Raw genomic sequence first — 22,960 nt, 5'->3', positions numbered from 1 at the left:
GTCTCTTTACTTGCTGGATTGAATTTGCAAACCTAAGGATGAATTTTGTGAGTGCATTCAATAATATCTTCTCGGGGACTTCCCTGGTGGTGCAGTGGTTAAGAATCTGCCTGCCGATGCAGGGGACACGGGTTCAAGCCCTGGTCCAGGAAGATTCCCACATGCCGTGGAGCAACTAAGCCCATGAGCCACAACTACCGAGCCCGCAAGCCACAACTACTGAGCCTGCACGCGCCTAGAGCCCAGGCCCCACAACAAGAGAAGCCACCGCAATGAGAAGCCCGCGCACCGCAACGAAGAGTAGCCCCCGCTCGCCACAACTAGAGAAAGCCTGTGTGCAGCAACGAAGACCCAACGCAGCCAAAAATAAATAAATAAATAAAACTTAAAAAAAAAATAATAATAATATCTTCTCGGTGGGGGGAGGTTTCTATGTTGAAAATTCTGCAAAATGGAATGAGGTAGATAATGAGACACCCTAGTATGTCCTTCTAAAACTTACATTTCTCTAATAAGATAGGCTACTTTTTTTTACAAATCATAATAATTATTCCATTCATTCTACAAATACTAAAAGTGAGGAATTCTGCTACTGAACAAGACAGACATTACCAAGGAACTAAAAGAATAATCAGGTTGTTAGATGGGGTTGTCCACATGGCCATGAGGACAGTGGTCAGATTTGGATTTGGGGTGAAAAAAGGCCAAAGTCTTTTTTTATTATTTTATTGTTGATTTTTCAATTTTATAGTTGATTTACAATACTGTGTTAGTTTCAGGTGTACAGCAAAGTGATTCGGATATATATTCTTTTCCAGGTTCTTTTCCATTATAGGTTATTACAAGATATTGAGGGAATTCCCTGCCGATCCAGTGGTTAGGACTCTGCACTTTCACTGCCGAGGGCCCGGGTTCAATATCTGGTTGGCAAACTAAGATCCCGCAAGCCCACATGGTGCGGCCCCCTGCCAAAAAAAAAAAAAAAAGATATTGAATATAGTTCCCTATGCTATATAATAAATCCTTTTTATTTATTTTATATATAGTATTGTTTATCTGTTAGTCCCATACTCCTCCTTTCCCCTTTGGTAACCATAATTTTGTTTTCTTTATCTGTGAGTCTTTTTCTGTTTTGTAAATAAGTTTATTTGTATTATTTTTTAGTTTCCACATATAAGTGATATATAATATTTGTCTTTCTCTGACGTACTTCACTTAGTATGATAATCTCTAGGTCCATCCATGTTGCTGCAAATGGCAATATTTCATTCTTCTTTATGGCTGAGTAATATTCCATTGTGTGTGTGTGTGTGTGTGTGTGTGTGCGTGCGTGCATATATATATGGACACTTAGGTTGATGGACACTTAGGTTGCTTCTTGGCTATTGTCTGTTGTCTGCTATTAGCTACTGGCTATTAGCAGCTATTGTCTGCTAATAGCTATCGGCCATTGTCTGCTAAGAACACTGGGGTGCGTGTATCTTTTCGTATTACAGTTTTTGTCTTTTTTGGATGTATGCCCAGGAGTAGGAATGCTGGATCATACGGTAACTAATATGGTAACTTTTTAAAATTTTTTAAGGGACCTCCATACTCTTCTCCTTAGTGGCTGTACCAATTTACATTCCCACCAACAGTGTAGGAGGGTTTTCTCCACACCCTGTCCAGCGTTTATTATTTGTAGACCTTTTGATGATGGCCATTCTGACCAGTGTGAGGTGATAACTCATTGTAGTTTTGGTTTGCGTTTCTCTAATAACTAGTGATGTTGAGCATCTTTTCATGTGCCTGTTGGCCATCTGTGTGTCTTCTTTGGAGAAATGTCTATTTAGGTCTTCTGCCCATTTTTAAATTAGGTTGTTGGTTTTTTTGATATTGAGTTGTATGGGCTGTTTGTATATTTTGGAAATTAAGCCCTTGTCGGTAGCATCATTTGCAAATATTTTCTCCCAGCCTATAGGTTGTCTTTTCATCTTGCTTATGGTTTCCTTTGCTATGCAAAAGCTTATAGGTTTGATTAGGTACCATTTGTTTAGTTTTGCTTTTATTTCTTTTGCCTTGGGAAACTGACCTGAGAAAATAGTGCTACAATTTATGTCAGAGAATGTTTTGCTAATGTTCTCTTCTAGGAGTTTTATGGTGTCATGTCTTAAGTCAAAAATGCCAAAGTCTTCAGTGACTTTGGGGGCAGGGAGAATTGAGGAAATCAGTGAGCGAAAGGCATGAGCCTCAAAAGAAGCAAGGGTTATTGCAAGAGAAAGGAGATTAATTGTCTGGAAGCAGCAGTGAGAAATGAGATCACCAACACATGGATTGTAAGAGTGTGTGCAAACTCCTCTTCAGAGGGAGGCTGAGGAGGTGGTATCCTCAAAGAATAGCCCAGGTGTCACTTAAAGTCAGAAGTCAAATGAAAGTTGTGTGTTTGTTTACTTGTTTGTTTGTTTCCTCACTTGTTTAAGATAGTGTGAGACAGTGGTATCACCAAAGAGCTACCGGCCATCAAAGGCCTCCTTTGGAAGAGAATTTTCGCATCTTCTAGAAGGGCACTTCCCCTGGTCCAGATCAAAAGAGACTATCTTTTTATATAAACCGCCTTGTTCCCTCCTGCCCTGAATCCTCAAATTATGAAAACGTTGGTAGTTACAGTCTCAGAACTACCCAAGCTTGTTTATGCCCCTCCTGAGCCCCTCATGCTCATCCCCAACCGAATCTTGAGATTGGGTTTTGTTTCTCTTCCTTAAAACTCGATTCAAGGAAATACCATGAAATGTAAATAATCAGTCCTATTTTCTGACAATCACCCTTCCATAATTCCCTAGATTTATGACTCATTCTGCTTGTTTTCCAGCTGTATGTCGGTTCCCATGTCAGAATGGAGGTATCTGCCAACGCCCAAATGCTTGTTCCTGTCCAGATGGCTGGATGGGGCGTCTCTGTGAAGAGCGTGAGTCTGCCCTCAAATCTTACTTTGAGTCCCAGTGGTTAGTCTAGAAGTTGCCAACTCAGGGGAGTTACCAGGAGCTGGCTTGACTAGTGGCAGAAATTCACTGGCTTAAATCCCATAGCAGACCAGACAGAGGGCCAAGGGCTGATTTACATATGTCATTTAGTTGCAGAACATCTAGAATATCAGTGATCTTGAAAAATACAGTTATCAAGATCCATCCAAAGCTGTCTTCATCTGCCTCCTGGCACAGATTTCCAAGAATCTTCTTGGGAAGGAGCTTATAATAGAGGGTTCCACAACCTTGGTCTTCCTTTATCTCACTTCTGTTTATGTTCTGTGCCACTCATTGCTACAGTTGGTATAAATTCGTGGCATTGCATAACATTGTACTTTTCAGGTAAGATTTGGAGCCCACCATTAATTAAGTGTAGCTCTTCCCAATTAAGAAAGTAAGGCAAGTTGGTACTCTCATATCTATACAGTGCTTGATAAATTAACATAGAATTTCGATCCTCATGGAAATGCATTTAAATTTGAATTTCCAAAAGAATGTAAATGAGTAGTTTTAATTTCTTTTAATGTCTAAACTATACTTTGTTTCAATATCTTAAAAAATATATATGTATGGATAAAATGATTTCATGTTTCACTGGGAATGTGTAAATCACATTGAGTCACTAACGTGATGGCCATTGGTCTATATCAGTTCTTTTTAAGGCCAGACATTTTATAAGAGATTCTAAAGTGTAACTATTTCAACTAATCTAGAAAGGAAAATATAGGATGGAAATCAATTTAGGCTGCTAACAGCTCACCAAAGCAAGTGTTCTCACAGTGATTCAGAAAGAAGAGAATTGCATTTTTCCTTCTTCTTCTCTCCAATCCTGCCTTCCCACTTAGGGCTCCCACACATGGCCTGCTATAATGCTAAGGATCCAGAGACTCGGGAAGCATTTACCCTGGGGTAACAACAGGCTTGGCTTAGTTCACTGAACATGTGCTGGTAATGCATTAGAGCAGGCCTTCCCAAGCTTTACTGTGCATACAAAACACCTGGGAGACGTTCAATGCAGATTCTGATTTGGTAGATCTGGGTTGGGACCTGAGATTCTGCACTTCTAGCCAAGTCCTACATAATACCAACGTTTTGGGTTTGAGAACCGTGCTTTGAGTACCAAGCCAGTAGACAGTCTCACTCCTTTGAAACAGACTACGCCTCTTTACAGAGCTCAGTAATTTCTAGTAGAAGTGATTGCCGTGGAGGGTGTAGGGGAGGCCTCATTCAGTCACCATCGGGCCTCAGCTCCAAGAAAATAAAGGCTGAGCTGTCCCATCACTACTAATGTGTTGCCAACACCAGCCCACGGAAGAGCTTATCTGACTCCCATTCTCACATTTAATTAAAGGCAAGAAGAGAATCTCGAGGTAGCCAAACCCTCTTAGAGCATTTTATGTAATTTGTAATGGAAATTTGAAACGATAACAAATGGAGAACATTCTGCTTAGTTTGTGAAGAGAAAGCAAAGCACTTAGCAGGCATCGATTACGGTGTGTCCTCTCGGAAAGAGTGCATTTGGCATTAGAGTCATTACATCAGGTAGAGGGTCCAGACTGACTTTCTGGATTGTGTCTTCCCAATGATACTGATTAATAAACAGAGCACATACGGAAGATTATCTAGTGGGTCATCCAAGGTTTTACTCCTCCTGGAAAATGTTTTTTGAACAGTTGAACATATCTGAGTGTTTGTGTTTTGATCAAATCCTTTTGGATCTCCTTTCTAGCAATCTGCATTCTTCCCTGTCTGAACGGCGGTCGCTGTGTGGCACCTTATCAGTGTGACTGTCCAACTGGCTGGACAGGGTCCCGCTGTCACACAGGTAGGCCTCCTCTCATGGTTTGTTTTCTTGGTGACTTGACTCCGTGAAGCCCTAGAGGACACTGATGAGTGCGACTTAGATTCAGAGGTGGCAACAGAACAAAAGGGTATCGGAATTTCTCAAGAATTCCTCAAAGGACTTCTGTGGCGGTCCAGTGGTTAAGATTCCACGCTTCCAATGCAGGGGTCATGGGTTCAATCCCTGGTCGGGGAACTAAGATCCCGCATGCCGCATGGGATCTTGGTTGAAAAGATCCAAAAAAATACATATATATATATATATATCATTCCTCAAGGTGGTCCCTTGAATGGCGGTCTCAATGCTGAACCTATGGCTGCCTCAGAGACACCTCTCGGGGTCGTGTGACAAAAAAGAGCATCTGAGTCGACTCAGTTGTCAGCCTTCTTCATGTCATTTGCTCTATTTTGCAGAATGTAGAGGAAACATAATGCAGAAGTTTGGAAGAATATTTATTTTAATCTCTATGAAGCTAAATCACTAAATTCAAAGTACCTATCTAGAAAGAACAAGGCTCTAAATAAATACAATTTAAGTTAAAGTGAAAAAACTCAACAAGAGATGGTTCCTTATCATGGAAGAAAGTAACAAACTGTTGTTGATTTGTTGGTGACAAACATGCCCCCTTAGTAACCCTTGTCTATCTCAGATACGGGCATTTATCCCACTGTACTTTGATATCTGTTTAATTGCTTAGTTATTGATCTTTCCCTGCCCTCACTAGATTATATGCCACCTGAGGGCAGGGATATTCCTGTGTGATCTTTATATCTTCAGTACCTAGCATAGTGCCTGCATGTGATAGGATTTTCAGTAATTGTCTAATAAATGAAACAGTTTAAAATGATAGATTTTTTTACCTTTTTAATGTCCTAATTTTCAGGCAACTATTAAAAGCAAAGAACTTGCTATATTTATTTAACACTCCACTATTCCTCCTGTAAATAATATGTATACCACCTCCTAGTGAGGTTAATTGTAAAGTAGAACAGGCTAGCTGACACCAGAGCTTGTCATGAGCTCTGAGGCTGGGGTGACCATATAATTTAGCCTCCAGACTGGGACGTTTTTGAGAATGAAAGGGGCACTATTAATAAGTAAGCCAGGGAAATGGTAGTGAAAGGCAAAATCAGATGTGCATCTACCCCACATAAAGCCAAAAGTGAGGCATCCATGAGTGTAGGAAAGGGAAAATGCGATACCGGAGGCTAAATTTGAAGCTTTTATTTGAAACTCTTACAGCAATCTGTTTGGTATTTCTTTATTACAAATCAACCTTGGTATTTATCTATATCTCTCATGCATACAAAATTGAAGCTACCTGCAAACCAGCCTTGCCCTTTCCCAGGCATCTTATCTCTGCAGGTGGTGGCATCAGGCTTCCAGATGGAGACATCCTCCACTCTCCCGCCCCTTCATCTGAGATTACCAGTGTCAGCACTCCTTCTGTTCCTTCCTGCACAGTATCTCTTGCATCTTACTCTATCCCCACTATCACCAGCTAGTAAAAGACCTCTCCTTTGGATCACCGCCAGAGTCTGCTACTTGACCTTCCCATCTCCTTTTCGAAAACAACACCATTACACACTACCTTGGGCATGAATTGCCCTTTTTAAGAACCTAAGATGGCTGCCTGTTGTCTTCACATCCAGCCCAAATTCTTCTGACTCTCAGACTGGCGTCAGCACACCTGATACAGCTTACTTCCCATCCTGCCAGTCACATCCTGTCCCCTGCAGGTGTGGCTTCCTCTACCTATTGGAACTTGACCCAACCTCCAAAGCCCTGCCTAAGTTTCCTCTTGTCCCTAAACTTGCTCTCTACCACGATAATCTATCTTCTAACATCCCATGTCTATAGATATTACACAATTAGCTAGAACCATGCCATTTAAAGCTCAGTTGATCTGATTTATTTGTATTTCTTTTAGCTCCTTAGCTCCCTAACTGACATTAAGCACCTTAATGACATGAGCCGTATAGTCTTTTTTTTTCAATCTTGCTGCAGCTACCTCAGCCCATATCCCACTTATACCCACTAAGTATTGATATTAAATATACAAAAGTGTATAAAACAGGAGCTCCTGCCCTCCAGAATCCAATGTAGAAAATAAGAAGGGATACAGAGTGGCCTATAAGTAGGTGACTAGAGGCTAACTGAATTCTCTAAAAGGACAACAGTGAAGATGGGTAAACCACCCAAGTGCAGACATTCAGAAAAGACTTTCCAAGCACAGAATCAAAGGAAGAGGAGTCACCAGGAGGAGCTCGTTCTAGCCAAAGGCGTAGAAGAGCAGCACAAATGTGATCAGCAAAATAGAGCTGAAGCCACCGAGGCAGTGGAGGGGTGTGGCTGGAAATGAAGCTGTAAAGATGGGCAGAGCCAGATTAGGAAGCGCGTCGCATGCCAAGTTCAAGATGCTGGATTATGTCTTCTGAGCCACAGAAGCCACTAAAGGGTCTTAAGCAGGAAAATCATGTGATCAGATTTTCTTTCTGAAAAATGATTTTGGCAGCAGTATGGAGAAGGGCGGAAAGCAAGACTTAAATTAGGGAGACTTGTTAGGGAGTTATCAAAGCAGAATTGGCAAGAGGTTATGAAGTCTAGAGAAATGAGGACGACCAAAAAGGATGGATTAGAGAGAAGTTAGGGAGATGAGTCAACACTACTTGGTTATAGATGTATTGTAGGAGGAAAGGTCTGAAAGGAGTCAAGACTGATATTTCCAGTTTGGGCCCCTGAGTGGAAGGCGGTGCCACTTCTACCCTTGAGACAGAGAACCCAAGAGGAACAGGTTTGAAGGTACAGAAAAGGAGTTCAGTAAGTAAGGACATGCTGAGTTTGAGGGCCCAATGGAACATAAAAGGGAGAGGTCTGACAGGCAATTGGATGATGGTTTAGGTTCCCAGAAGACTCATCTACATTGAAGATAGGAATATGTCAGTCATCATTGGAAAACATTCATGGGGGAGAAAAAGTAAGTCTTTGCAGAAGACATGTAGCATGAGAAGGTGGCCCAGAATAGAACGTTGGGGGCACCCATGTTATAAGGAAGGAGGAAAGTGTTAGGCTTTTAGACAGAGAAGTGAAAATAATAAAAAAATTTGTTAGTACAGTCAGGTACCACTAAATCATCATGCTCTTGAAAAAGAGTAATTTTTTTAAATATACATTAGCAAGCAGATATGGAGAATTAGTTGTGGATGATTGGGTTTTATTTTTGCTATTTTTAACCCTGCTTTATTTCATAATTTCCTTTTTGTTATATTGCAAATACGCTCATTCTGTTAGCTTGCTCGTCAAGAAAGCTAAGGGCAAAGGTTGGTGTTTTCCATCTTGTCCTCTCTCAGTGCTTATCCAGTGCCTGGATTGCTGACATTTCCCCATATTTTATGAATGAGTGATTAGAGAAGTGACATTTCTTTATCTCTCACCAAAGATGAGTTTTTCCTCTGGGGAAGCCTGCTCTTTCCAAGCTATAATGAGGCTGAAATCATGAGACTTAAATGTGTCTCGTTTCCAGCTTTCTCCCAACAGACATTTTATGTTTTCTTTGGTACGTTAAACGGACTGGTCTTCATCAGGTTTTAGTGTCCTTAGGTTTTTTAACAGATAGATTCATGCAGATGAAGTGTTTGACTCTGAGACTAAGGACTTGTGAGAACGTTGTCTGCGTAGTAAATCTCTGGGTGTTCAGTCAGGGTTTCACCTGTGGCTAATTTTTAACTCTACCCCGGGTTCTGTAATTCCAATGGTAAAAGCCATGAAATACGTTTCCTAGCAAACACAAAGGGCTTTTGAATCATCTGTCATGTTAGACAATCTGCGTGCCTGATCTGTTGTAAGGGTTGATGTCTGATGTAATGACTTCATCGGTCACAGAGTTCAGTGCTGGCTCCCTCCAGAGACTTACAGTCTCATCAAGTATTTGAATAATTTACAGTTCAAAACAGTATGTGTCAAATTGGTTGAACAAATAAAAAGATTAAAGAGAAAAATCAGTCCACTGAGTTATCAGCAAAGGTTTCAGTATGTAGGTAGAACTTAACCTGGGGCTTAAATATGAAAATGGACTCGGTTGGAAGGAAAAAGGGAGGTGGTACCACATAATGACATGAGGTTGAGCAAAGTAGCAGGATGCAGTCCATGAGGAATGGTGGCGGCTGGAGCAGAAAGCAGAGTCAAATCTTATTCTGCCTGCCTTCATGGGCATCTACAGAATTGCTCAGTATTCATTAAATAAATACATGAATTTCTCATCCCAGCTGTTTGCCAGTCTCCCTGCTTAAATGGTGGAAAATGCGTAAGACCAAACCGATGCCATTGTCTCTCGGCTTGGACAGGACATGACTGTTCCAGGTAAGACAACCAAAAACTACTATTTATCTGTAACTTAATTAAGGAGACTGAAATTCAAGTTAGTTAAGTTGTCTCAAGAGCCAGAAGGTACCTCTAGTTTGAATGTAAGCATTTTGTATCCAAAACTATCCATTTTGAGATATTCCCTAAATTTGAACTAAAACCAAATGAAGAAGTATTAGTTAAGGATTGACAAATAAAACAATGATTTCTCAAAAACACATATGTGTTACAGCACATATACTAAAATTGGAACAATTTTTTGTTCAAAGAATCTTTGTTCAAGGAACAAAGATTTGCATAAGGAGGACTTGCAAATCTGTGAAGTGTTCCATATTTTCCCCCCCCCAAAAAAAGGAAAAAGCGTTAATTAAACAAATCAATTAACTGCCTTCTTGAAAAGATTTCACCCTTCATATGCAAGGATGCAAATAAATAACAAACTCAATATGTTTTATTGATGTTCATTTCTATTCCTGTTTATAATAAAAAATAGAATTGAAATTGATAAGGAATGTTTATTTTTAAAGTCAAAATTTTTGTTTCATATTTTTTATGGTATATATAGTCAGTATTTAATGGACTACAAGAAAATTTATGTAAAAATATGTTCTAGCAATTGGTTTCTCATTTCTAACCAGATAAATATCATAGTTGAGAAAAGATTATCACAAAAATAAATCAAAGGAGAAATAGTTTGAAATAATTTTTAGAAAATAATAATTTAAACTTTTTTATTGAGGTGTAATGGACATACAACATTATATTAGTTTAGTATATTAGTACAACATAGTGATTCAATATTTGTATGTATATATTGCACAGTGATCACCACAATAAGTCTAGTTAACTATGTAAGTCCATGTACATAGTTATAAAATGTTTTTCTTGTGATGAGAACCTTTAAGATCTACTGTCTTAGCAACATCAAATGTGCTATACAGCATTATTAATTATAATTGCCATGTTATACATTACATCCCCATGACATTTATTTTATAACTGGAAGTTTGTACCTTTTGACTTCTTTCACCCATTTTGCTCACCTGCTACCCCCACCGCTACCTCTGGCGACCACCCACCTGTTCTGTGTATCTGTAAGTTTGGTTTGGGTTTTGGTTTTAAATTCTACATACAAGCGAGATCATACGGTATTTGTCTTTCTTTGACTCTTTTCACTTAGCATAATGCCCTCAAGGTCCATCCATGTTGTCAGAGTTGGCAAGATTTCATTCTTTTTATGGCTTAATAATATTCCATTGTGGTGTGTAGGGGTGTGTGTGTGTACACACACACATATTTTCTTTATCCATTTATCCATTGATGGACACTTAGGTTGTTTCCATGTCTTGGCTATTGTAAATAATGCTGAAATGAACACGGGGGTGCAGATATCTTTTAGAGTTAGTGTTTTTGTTTTCTTCAGTTCAATACCCAGAAGTGGAATTGCAGGATCATATGGTAGTTTTATTTTAACTTCTTTGAGGAACCTCCATACTGTTTTCTACAGTGGCTTTACCAATTTACATTCCCACCAGTAGTGCACAAGGGTTTCCTTTTCTCTACATCTTCAACAATGCTTGTTATTTCTTGTTTTTTTGATAATAGCCATTCTAATAGGTGTGAGATGATGTCTAATTGTAGTTTTAATTTGTGTTTCCCGATGATTGGGGATGTTGAGCGTCTTTTCATGTACCTACCTGTTGGCCTTCTGTGTGTCTTCTATGGAAAAATGTCTGTTTGGGTCCTCTGCCCATTCTTTAATCAGATGGAGTTTTTTTTGCTCTTGAGTTGTATGAGTTCTTTATATTTTTTGGATGTTAACCCCTTACAAGACATATGGTTGGCAAATATTTTCTCCCGTTCAGTAGATTGACTTTTCATTTTGCTGATGCTTCTCTGTGCTGTGCAAAATCTTTTTAGTTGGATGTAGTCCCACTTGTTTATTTTTGCTTCTGTTGCCTTTGTTTTTGGTGTCAAATCCAAAAAAAATCATGCCAAGGCTGACGTCAAGGAGCCTACCACCTATGTTTTCTTCTAGGAGTTTTAAGGTTTCAAGTCTTACATTCAAATCTTTAATTCATTTTGAGTTGATTTTTGTGTATGGTGTAAGATAATGGTCTACTTTCATCCTTTTGCATGTGGCTGTCCAGTTTTCCCAGTACCATTTATCGAAGAGACTGTCCTTTCCCCATTGTATATTCTTGGCTCTTTTGTTGTAAGTTAACTGACCATATACGTGTGGATTTATTTCTGGGTTCTCTATTCTGTTTCATTGATCTATGCATCTGTTTTTATGCCAGTAACATGCCATTCTGATTACATATTGCATCATACCACTGACAAAATATTTTCAATATTAAAACATTGTCCTCACAAATATTGCAGTGTTGGAACAGCACCAGCTCTATTTTAAAACTTTTAATATACATCATTGTATTACATCACTTAGATTTGTATTTTGTATATTTACTTCCATCTTATAGGAATCATTAAAAACAAATGGATATTTCCATATTGATTTTTGAAAGTTAACTGAAAAGAGCTTTTATTTTTCCATGTCCTTTTATTTCATTTCGACTGGAATATCAAAGTCAACTTGCAAAGACAAAAAGCTATCTAAATACAAACTTAATTAACAAAAAAATCTGTCTCATGCCCATGAATTTCTTCATATCACCTCAAACATATGCCATCTCTGCAGAGAAAAAAAAAACTGAACCCAAAAGAACAAATTTGGATTGTACAAGTATACTTAGAAGTTTCCAAGATAAAGATGATCATTTTACCTGAGAGCAGAGTCGAAAGAGCTTGAAGTCAAACTGGAGAGAATTGCTGGGAAAAAAGAGAGCAAAGAGTAGAAGAGAGAGAGAGAGAAAATAAAAGGAGTAAGAATGACAGTGACTCAAAAAGGAACAGGAAGTATTTGTAACATCCTTATAATTTTAGACTTTATGTTTCAACTACTTCATTTTACAGATAAGAAAAGGAAACTCAGCGTTTGCGTGATTCCCTAATATCAAAATACAGTTGACCCTTGAACAACATGGATTTGTTTACCTGTATGCAGATTTTTTGCAATAAATCCACAGTACAGTGCACACGATCTGGTTGACTCTGTGGATACAGAGCCACAACAGCAGAGGACTGACCAAATGTAAAGTTGTACACCAATTTTTGACTGCTGAGAGGGTCAGCGCCCCTAACCCCGACATTGTTCAAGGGTCAAAGGAGCTTTTTCTTGACCAAGGGAAGGGTAGTTATCAGCTTATGTTAAAATACTGTCTATTAATAAAGATAACACAATCTTGTAGATTTTTTTACACAAAAGGTTGATAAAGGAATCCAAAAAAGTGATGGCAAATTCACCTTAGAGGCATTTCCCACATTCAAGGAAAGGTCAACCCAGAGGCCTCAGTAGCCCCCCTGCCCCTCCTTATGCTGTGATGGGTTTTTCTAGGAGACCTGAATTAGCTAGGACTCTCTTACTGCAACTCTAACTGGCTTAAGCAAAGAAAGGAATCTGTTATCACAATAATGGGATCGTGTATGGAACCCAAAGACGTGGGTTGGCTCAGCATCAGGACGACCAGACTGAGTTCTTGAAAGCCATCTGAAGTCTCTCACCTCCCGTCTCACCTCCTCTCTCCAGAATCTTCTCCATGGCTCTCTTGCTGCAGAGTGCTTTCCTCTGCTGTTCAGTTCGCACGGAAGGACAGAACTGCTTATAGAGCCCACATTTTACCTGTCACACTCCAGCATCTACAGAAATAGTGTGCTGACCCAGTTTAAAAATCCAGGAGAAGAAGTCACGAGTCCACATTGATTCAAGGGCCCACCATAGATCGATCAGTCAATGGTGATCCTAGGTTAGGTCATGTTATACTAACGTGAAAAGTCATTTTGCTAAAACTTTTACCATACCTTTGGGTAAAGGGCAGAAGAGACTGACAATTCACTGAAGAAAGAAAAGTGGAGTATAATTCCCTGAAATGGGACGGGGAGAAAGCTTTTCTGAGAAATCAAAATAATAAATGTTTACAAATAATATTTATTTCCTTCTCTCCCACGAGATTGAGTGCCTTAAAGATTGTCTCCTTCATACTTAGTATAGGCACAAAAATTGATGCTCAATCAATGCTGGTTGACAGACAAGTTTCTGGGCATCTGTGATAGCTGGTGGAGAAACACCCTGTGGCATTCATTAAATCCTTCAACCTGCATCCTTCTCTGATGATGAATAAGACTGACCCAGTATTCTTCCTAGATAGCTCAATCCTTAAGGAAGAGACTGTTTCCTCTGATCTCTGTATGCAGAAAATGAATCCTAAACCGATGCCATAACTAAAAACCATAGACGAGGTCTTCCCTGGTTGCACAGTGGTTAAGAATCCACCTGCCAATTCAGGGGACACGGGTTCGAGCCCTGGTCCGGGAAGATCCCACATGCTGCAGAGCAACTAAGCCCGTGCGCCGCAACTACTGAGCCTGCACTCTAGAGCCCATGAGCCACAACTACTGAGCCCGCGTGCCACAACTACTGAAGCCCGCACACCACAACAACTGAAGCCCACGCGCCTAGAGCCCATGCTCTGCAACAAGAGAAGCCACCACAATGAGAAGCCCGCGCACCACAACAAAGAGTAGACCCCGCTCACCACAACTATAGAAAGCCCACACACAGCAATGAAGACCCAACGCAACCAAAAATAAATTTAAAATTTTATAAAAAAGAAAAAAAAAACACCCACAGATGGTTCACGCTGTAAGAGACCTTCAGATTAACCAAGTCCAAACCCCTCATGGTACAGATGAGTGGATTATCAAACAGGAAACTAGTGACAGAGCCAGGACTAAAACTCCAGTGTGCTGATTCTCACATCTTTTCATATGTTAGCGCTTTTCCTCCATGTCCCTTTGTTTTCTCAAGGAATGGCCCCCATCTATCCAAACAACATCACAGATGATGCCCAGGTATCTGAGACTTTCATTTGCGTTTTAATCAGCCCCCAAATGGCTGTTCCTCCTTCAATTCAGTCTTTTCTGTTGAATCTCTTTTTTTTGTTCTTGTTCCAGGAAAAGGAGGACTGGCTTTTAACCACTGCACAACCAACCAGCTCTCCTAAAATGCAGGATCATCTCTTCCTGGCAGTCCTGGACATCCCAGAATTTACACAAAGACATTCCAACACGGTGCTGGGTCTTGTCTTGTTTTAATCAACTTGTTACTTTTGGTTTACCTTTTTATTGTGTGTTATATTTTGTTATTTCTTGTGACATACCTTCTTTTTTTAAATATGCCTGTATTTTCTATATAAAAATATATTAAATAGATGCTGATCCACTCTCACAAAATGTACATATTCTCCTGTCTATGGGGAAAGTTCCTGATACGCATTTTTATTCAGTTACTTAAAATGATTTTTCAATTAAAATATATTTTGCTACTAAATAATGTTTTGCTGGATAGTGCCATTTTGTGAGGTGGCCCGGGAATAATGAAGAGGATTCATGATCTATGCCACTAGCATATTATGGGATTCCACGCAGTGTACTGGGAAATTACAGTAAAGGAGACCCCTTCATGCTATTTCCATCTTCTCTACCATATGTGTAACAGTAAAGGTTTCCTTTTATTTAATCGGAAAGTAACTATTGGACCTACTACCCTCCACATAAAACGCTGTCCTGGTGCTGAGGGCAGCCTGGCTAATTCCTTCACCGACATTTGGAAAGCTATAGGCATCAACTTAGTGGACGGGGGAAAAAAGCATAATGACCATGGTTCACAAGATAAAGTGCTCCCCTTCCTTCTCACAGCTGGAATAAGAAATGCAAGTACTGGAAGATCACTGCTTTGGGAGAAAGGAGATTGGAATAAAAGAACAGGGGAAGGGAAGGAAAAAGGCAAATGAGGAAAATTCCCAGACCTGTGCTCCTGGCTCCACCTGCAAAGAAAGAATTGAGTTTGCCCAAGGCAGAGCTGAGCTGCTTCTCAGACTCCGCTGCTTCCCCTAACTCCATCACTATCCTTCTACCAGGATAAAGACCTCCTCAGGCTTCTGGGAGAAAAAAAAAGCCAGAACACTAGATTTTGTTTCAAGTAGGAAAATCCCAATCAACTCACCTCCATCCTCTGGGAGAACTGCTTCCACATAGGGCACGGGGGCACACTGTAGCACTCTGAAGAAACACAGGAACAATGAAAAAGATCTTGATTGTCCGAGTGGTTCTCTTCACCACCTTCACTTCCCTCAGCCGTTGAGTCGTCTTCCTTCTTTCTTCTGACATTCACTCTTTTGACCAATCTTCCATGCTTATGAGTATTCCTTTTATTTAATTTATACCCCATCAACTTCCAAATTATATTGGTTTTTGTCATTTATAATCATAAAACTATAACATAAAGCTCAAAATCTAAATAAAAAAAAGAAGGATGGTATCAGAAATTTTTAGCTAGGAAAAGCTACTGCAGTTGAAAACAAAACACAGTTCTGAAAGTGTACCTACTACGTAGAATTTGTATTGGGTTACTCTGAATAGATTAAAAGATCTGTACTGCACAGTAAGTCAAATTAGTTGCATTATGCAGACAGAATAAGGAAGTAAAGCACCATACGAGTGAGGTTTGCAAATGATATGAGGTTCTACATATCTAGAAATGTGATTCACAGGGAAATAATACTAAAAGTAGTTGAAGAATTTTTTTTAATTTTATTGAAGTATAGTTGATTTACAATCTTGTGCAAATTTCTGCTGACAGCAAAGTGATTCAGATATATATATATATATATATACATATATATGTATATATTCTTTTTCCTATTCTTTTCCATTATGGGTTATTACAGGATATTGAATATAGTTCCCTGTGCTATACAGTAGGACCTTGTCGTTTATCCATTCTATATGTAATAGTTTGCATCTGTTAACCCAAACTCCCAATCCATCCCTCCCCCACCCCCCCCTCCCCTTTGGCAACCACAAGTCTGTTCGCTATGTCAGTGAGTCTGTTTCTGTTCATTTGTGTCATATTTTAGATTTTGCATATAAGTGATATGTGATATTTGTCTTTCTTTGTCTGACTTCAATTAGTACGATAAGTATGATAATCTCTAAGTTCATCCATGTTGCTGCAAGGGCATTATTTCATTTTTATGGCTGAGTAGTATTCCATTGTACATATACCACATCTTCTTTATCCATTCATCTGTCGATGGACATTTAGGTTGCTTCCATGTCCTGGCTATTGTAAATAGGCTGCTATGAGCATAGGGGTGCATGTATCTTTTCGAATTGTAGTTTTTTCCAGATATATGCCCAGGAATGGGATTGCTGGATCAGACAGCAACTCTGTTTTTAGTTTTTTGAGGATCCTCCGTACTGTTTTCCATAGTGGCTGTACTAATTTACAGAACAATGTTATTTTTTAAATCTCCAGTACTAAATATATTCATAGTGAATTCTTAAATTTCTTAAAGAAGAAATAAGGGTGTTTGTCCAGCATTACTTAAAGCATATCTGTTTCAAACCAACTATAACCAGTTCTGTAGTGAACCATTAAATGTTTCCCTTTAAACCAGAAACAAAGCAGAAAGGCTATCCCCACTGATCTTGAACATTATTCTGTGAGTTCTAGCCAAAGTAATAATACATAAATTTATAAATAAAGGGTATAAAAATGAGAAAATTAAGAGTCACAATTTTCGTTTTGGCAGAAAACACGAAGATATACCTTCTAAGATAAAAACCAAAGGCATGAAAATCTATTAGAAACACTCAGTCCTGTAAACTGGATGGTTACAAGATAGAAAAATAGTTTTCCTGCTTGTCATTTATAAATGGAAAGTACAGTGAGAAAGATCCTATTCACAATAAATATACATATATAAGTAAGAAATCTATGTGACCTCAAGGAAGAATATTATAAAATTGTATCTATAAACACTTATAAATGCAAAAATGATGAGAAGCATGCCATCTCCTGGATGAGAGAACAACATGTCTTAAAGATGTTGATTTTTACCGAATAAAATTATAGTCGTAACGTAATTCCAATCACGCTTAATATATTGGACTTGGGGGGGGAACATGACCAAATTATTTACTCTAATGTTCATTAAGAAGAAAAAAATGGAAAATTAAAATATTTTAAAGAAAAATAATGAAAAGGACCATCTTTACTAAAAATCAAAGCATAATAAAAAGCTGCAGTAATTACAATAGTGCATGCTGGATCAAGAAACAGGAAAGCATCAATATGAAAGTCTGTACCTACTAGTTTAAATATTCTATTTAAAAACTCAGAAGTCATGAAGAAAACATCAACAACCAGTGGAATTTTTGTTGTAAAATATTAGAAAGTAAGAGAGTGACTGACATTAGACAATTGGTAAAAATTTGAAAATCTTTTAATTTGTATTCTCACCACATAAAAATAAATTCAAGGTGGATTGGGGAGTTAAATATTGATATTAAAACCATAAGATGGTTTTTAGAATTAATTTTTCTCAAAAATTTAAAGGCTTAAAAGAACCTTCTAAGGACTTCCCTGGTGGTGCAGTGGTTGGGAATCTGCCTGCCAATGCAGGGGACACGGGTTTGAGCCCTGGTCTGGGAGGATCCCACATGCCACAGAACAACTAAGCCTGTGCACCACAACTACTGAGTCTGTGCTCTAGAGCCTGTGAGCCACAACTGCTGAACCCACGTGCCACAACTGCTGAAGCCCGCCCGCCTAGAGCCCGTGCTCCGCAACAAGAGAGGCCACTGCAATGAGAGGCCCGCACACCTCAACGAAGAGTAGCACACGCTCGCCGCAACTAGGGAAAGCCCGCGCGCAGCAACAAAGACCCCAATGCAACCATAAATAAATAAATGTATCAAAAAATTTAAAAAAGAACCTTCGAAACCTAGAAGTTACAGAAAAATTACAGTAGGAATAATAAACAGATTTGATAGCATAAATAGAAAGTTTGGGCTGTCATTCAGAAGATGATAATCAAAATGGAAAGATGGAATTCCCTGGTGGTCCAGTGGTTAGGACTCTGCACTTTCACTGCCAAGAGTGTGGGTTTGATCAATGAGGAGCTAAGATCCCACAAGCCATGCAGCCAAAAAAATAAAAAAAAGATAAACAAAATGGAAAGAAAATTTTTTATGACAGACCAAGTACGAACATTTTATTATAATGTCTTTACTATATAAATTGAAAAAAAAACTTACAGAACTCCAGAACACAGACAACTCACCAAAGAAATGCCATATATTCATATTTGTGTGAGAAAAAGTACAACCTCACAAATATGGAGAAAACACTTTGTTTACCAGATTAGCAGTGACTTTTTTTTAATGTTAATAAACAATGCTGGCAAGTGTGCAGTAAAATAGGAAATTTTATATATCGTCAGTGAGAGTGTAAATTGGTATAATTTAGAAAGCACTATGATGATCTATATCCCTAAAAGTGTTTTTATATGCTTTGAGCTAATTTACGCAAGTTTTAGACATAATAAATTTCATCACAACGTTATTATTGCTGAAAATGTGGACATGGATGAAAGGCCCAACAACAAAGAGCTCTAAACTATGCTACCTCAAGCACATTTCTAAATCATATATTATACCAGCCTTCAAAAAGATGATGCAGTAACATGGAAAATGATGTGGTGTAAAGTTAAGTGAGGAAAAAAGCAGGATATAAAATTTTCCATACTCATATGATTGAAAATCTACAAAAATAATACAAAGTGAGGATGAGAAGGAAAATGCCCAAGGTCACAGGATTATGAGTATTGGAACTTAAATTAAAACTCAGATATGCTGGCCCCAAATATCTGTGTTTTCACTGTATTCAAACACTTATTCTCTACTTTGGAATATCCACGTGGCAAACATAAAATAGTTAATGATAACAGATACAAACAAATTCAACAATCCATGACAATCCATGTTTTTTTACCACAAGAATCAAAAAATTGTCCAACTGTAGTAGAGTTACTCCTACTGTATATCATAGGAATGTCAAGTACTAGAAGCCATTTGATCATTTCAGTAGATGTAGGAAAAGCTTTCAGAAAAATTTAATATCCTTAATAAAATCTCTAAAACTCAGACTAGAAGGATACTTCTCTACTGTAGTAAAAGCTTTTCCTTTTCAAACAAATACCCATCATGCTTAATGCTCTGATGTAAGAAGCAGTAGAAGCTGAATGGCAAATTAACTAAAGCCAGTGGGTTAAGGTGTACTATGGCCAAATAGATGTTAAGTTCCTGTGGTTCCTCAAAAAAGACAAAGGATGTAGCAAAACCAAACAGGGTCAAAAGGAGACAAAAAAAACAAAGACTGACATGAAGCTTGGGAACCTTGAAAACATTATGCTCAGTGAAAGAAGCCAGACACAAAAAGCCGTGTATTATATGCTTCCATCTATATGAAATGCCCAGAATAGGCAAATCTATAGAGACAGAAGATGAGGGAGGAGAGAATGAAGAGTAATTGCTAATAGGTACAGGACTGATGAAGTACTCTACAATTTGATAGTGGTGATAGTTGCACAACTTTATAAATAGTATGCTAAAAACCACTGACGTATACACTTTAAATTTTTTTAATAAAATTTTAAAGGACCCACAAAAGAAATATATTTAACTACAAAAATGTGGAAGCTTCTCTCACAAGTTGAAATTTAACACAGGGCTTCCGTGGTGGCACAGTGTTAAGGATCTGCCTGCCGATGCAGGGGACACGGATTCGAGCCCTGGTCCGGGAAGATCCCACATACCACAGAGCAACTAAGCCCGTGCGCCACAAATACTGAGCCTATGCTCTAGAGCCTGCAAGCCACAACTACTGAGCCCGAGTGCCACAACTACTGAAGCCTGCGCACCTAGAGCGCGTGCTCCACAACAAGAAAAGCCACCCAATGAGAAGCCCGCGCACCGCAACGAAGAGTAGCCCCCGCTCGCAGCAACTAGAGAAAGCCCGCGTGCAGCAACAAAGACCCATAAATAAATAAATTTATTAAAAAAAAAAATTTAAAGCCCGCGTGCAGCAACAAAGACCCATAAATAAATAAATTTATTTAAAAAAAAATTTAACACAAACTGCATTGTAAAACCAAGCAGAAACATGCATGACAAAATAGTAATATTCTAAAATATCATGATTTAACAGATAGCCATAAGAAAACATTTTGTTTTGGGCAGAGATACGAACAGGCAACTCACTAGAGCAGAAATATGGGTAGAAAATGAGCAGTTTCACTAATGATAAAAGAAATGATGAAAATTTTTCACCTACCCACTTGGCAGGGGTTTTGGTAGTGGTGGTAGCAGTGATGGTAGTGTTTATTTTAATGACTATATGCAGCTGGCTACTAGATAAAACCATTTTCTTGAACATTTGTAGGGAGTACAAACTAGTACAACCTTTCTTCCAAACAACTGGCAACCTGAATCGAAAAATTTTTTAATGTGAACGCATGACTTTTACTTCAGTAATTCCTTGCCCGAAACACAATCTCATTAAAAAAAAAAAAAGCTAACCTAGGGACAAATATTTATGCACAAAGATAATTATCACAGCATTTTTTGTTTTTGTTTTTTTGTGGTACGCGGGCCTCTCACTGTTGCGGCCTCTCCCGTCGCGGAGCAACAGGCTCCGGACGCGCAGGCCCAGCGGCCATGGCCCACGGGCCCAGCCGCTCCGCGGCATGTGGGATCCTCCCGGATCCGGGCACGAACCCGTGTCCCCTGCATCGGCAGGCGGACTCCCAACCACTGCGCCACCAGGGAAGCCCATCACAGCATTTTTAATATTAAAAATCAGCAACAAATTATATGATGAAAAATCCTGGAATTCGTTATGGAATTCATGGTATTGGTTATGGAATTCATAGGGTTAAATATTACGAAGCCATTAAATATTACATTTACAGAGTTTTAATAACAGAAAAAATCATGGCATAATGTTCAGTGGAAAACAGTATATAAAATGTATTTATAATGTGCTCTTAATTGCCTAGAAATGCATACGCAATATGCATAGAAAGAGATTTACCTAACTTTGTTAATAATGATTTTCCCTAAGACATGGAACTATGGGTGATTTTTATCTCATCCAAATTTTCCCTTTATTTCTGACAATTTTCAATGAAAATATATTAGTTTTACATTCATAAATATACTTTCATATTCATACAAAATAATCTTAAATTTGTAAAAATGAGTTGAAGTAAAAGCCCCACATGAATGAGTATATCATCTTTCCGTTTACCCTAATTAATCTGGCATATGCATTGGCATGTATAAGTTTAAAGATTGTGCCTCCATATAATTTTGTTTAAACACTCCTTCAGGAATCTTTAGAGTTCAGATCAAGATGATTAATAGTTTAACATAAAAGTGGAAACTGTTACCAAGAGGAAATATGAATCATGAGCTACTTGTATACACCAAAGGAAAATATTTGCTGATGATCAAATTAAGGAACCGAAATTAATTATTGAAACTCTCAGTGTATTTATACAGTATATCCTTGTGCTTTATGCTCCAGTGAACATAAGAGCCGGACACTTAGAATACCTGAAATTTACCAGCCAAGTTACATCAGAATTACTTTGTTATGCTTCCTTAACAACCAACCTAGCAGCAGCAGTATTTTTTGTTTGAAGGGATTATACCTAATTAGTCATGATTCTCTCCTAACTCTGACCTAAAAGCAGTGACAGTAACTTCAGACCTTTTTCCCCTAATTATCTTACCAACCAGCCATTAAAGGTCACCTGGGCTCAAAGTGTCGCGTTGGATGGAGCCTGAAAGAAACGCACTGTTTTGAAAATAATGAAAAAGCCGCAAACATATTGTAAGGTCCACATGTCTTCAGCTGGTCTGCAGCTACATATTCCAGCCGCAGTAATCAGCAGGAAAAGTCACTTAAAATATATGATCCTTGGTGGAATACTTCTGGGCTGTTAAATTTTGTGCACGCAGCCAAGCTGCTTTAAAGAGACACACATAGGGCTTCCCTGGTGGCGCAGTGGTTGAGAGTCCGCCTGCCGATGCAGGGGACACGGGTTCGTGCCCCGGTCCGGGAGGTTCCCGCATGCCGCGGAGCGGCTGGGCCCGTGAGCCATGGCCGCTGAGCCTGCGCGTCCGGAGCCTGTGCTCTGCAACGGGAGGGGCCGCGGCGGTGAGAGGCCCGCGTACCGCAAAAAAAAAAAGAAAAAAAAAAAGACACACACATAGACCAAGGCTGTTGGGATGTCTGTAAGCGTTGCGGTACAGACTGCTGTCCCCTTCTCTTCAGAGGAAATGCTGATCACACCCACTCCTCATAGAAAACACTTTCTAGTGTGTTCGCTCCACCCGCATGATTCCTGACCGGTCTAATTACACACCTGATCCTCGCCCTCCTAAATCATTAAGATTCTTCCTTTCATTATGTTCACTGAATCTTTTACTTTCCCAGCAGTGTTCAACATTGTTTATACTTCTCTAAGTCAAAGTGTATTCAGTCAGCAAGGGTAATAAAGACTAACTGACAAACTAGAAAAACCTGAAAGAACGGAGCAAAGTGAGGACCACAAAAAAAGTAGCAAAAACCACCCATATGCATTTCTCAATTACACCACATGCTTCAAAAGAATCTGAATCCTTTATTGAGAATCTATGAAATATACAGTCAAAGGGGAAATATTTCCAAACTGTTTTTGCACACCTTATAGTTTGTATTGTGCTTTGTCATTTAAAATGT

The 22,960-nt window shown here is 38.9% G+C and overlaps 1 protein-coding gene across 1 annotated transcript in view; it reads left to right on the top strand.

Moving 5' to 3' along the window:
• SVEP1 (sushi, von Willebrand factor type A, EGF and pentraxin domain containing 1) overlaps positions 1-22,960 on the top strand; it is a 200,268-nt gene that overhangs the window by 170,156 nt on the left and 7,152 nt on the right. The window contains exons 45-48 of the mRNA XM_022579081.3: positions 2,849-2,944; positions 4,732-4,827; positions 9,111-9,204; positions 14,281-22,960. The exon at positions 14,281-22,960 is cut by the window's right edge and continues 7,152 nt beyond it. Of these exons, the coding sequence (XP_022434789.2) occupies positions 2,849-2,944; positions 4,732-4,827; positions 9,111-9,204; positions 14,281-14,302 (308 nt within the window). The 3' untranslated portion in view covers positions 14,303-22,960. The remainder of the gene's footprint in view (positions 1-2,848; positions 2,945-4,731; positions 4,828-9,110; positions 9,205-14,280) is intronic.

Source organism: Delphinapterus leucas, chromosome 6 (genome assembly GCF_059928025.1).
Source record: "Delphinapterus leucas isolate spDelLeu-1000000601 "Yukka" chromosome 6, BTC_Dleu_Yukka2, whole genome shotgun sequence".
Taxonomy (NCBI): Eukaryota; Metazoa; Chordata; class Mammalia; order Artiodactyla; family Monodontidae; genus Delphinapterus; species Delphinapterus leucas.
This window is presented reverse-complemented; position numbering and strand designations above follow the sequence as displayed.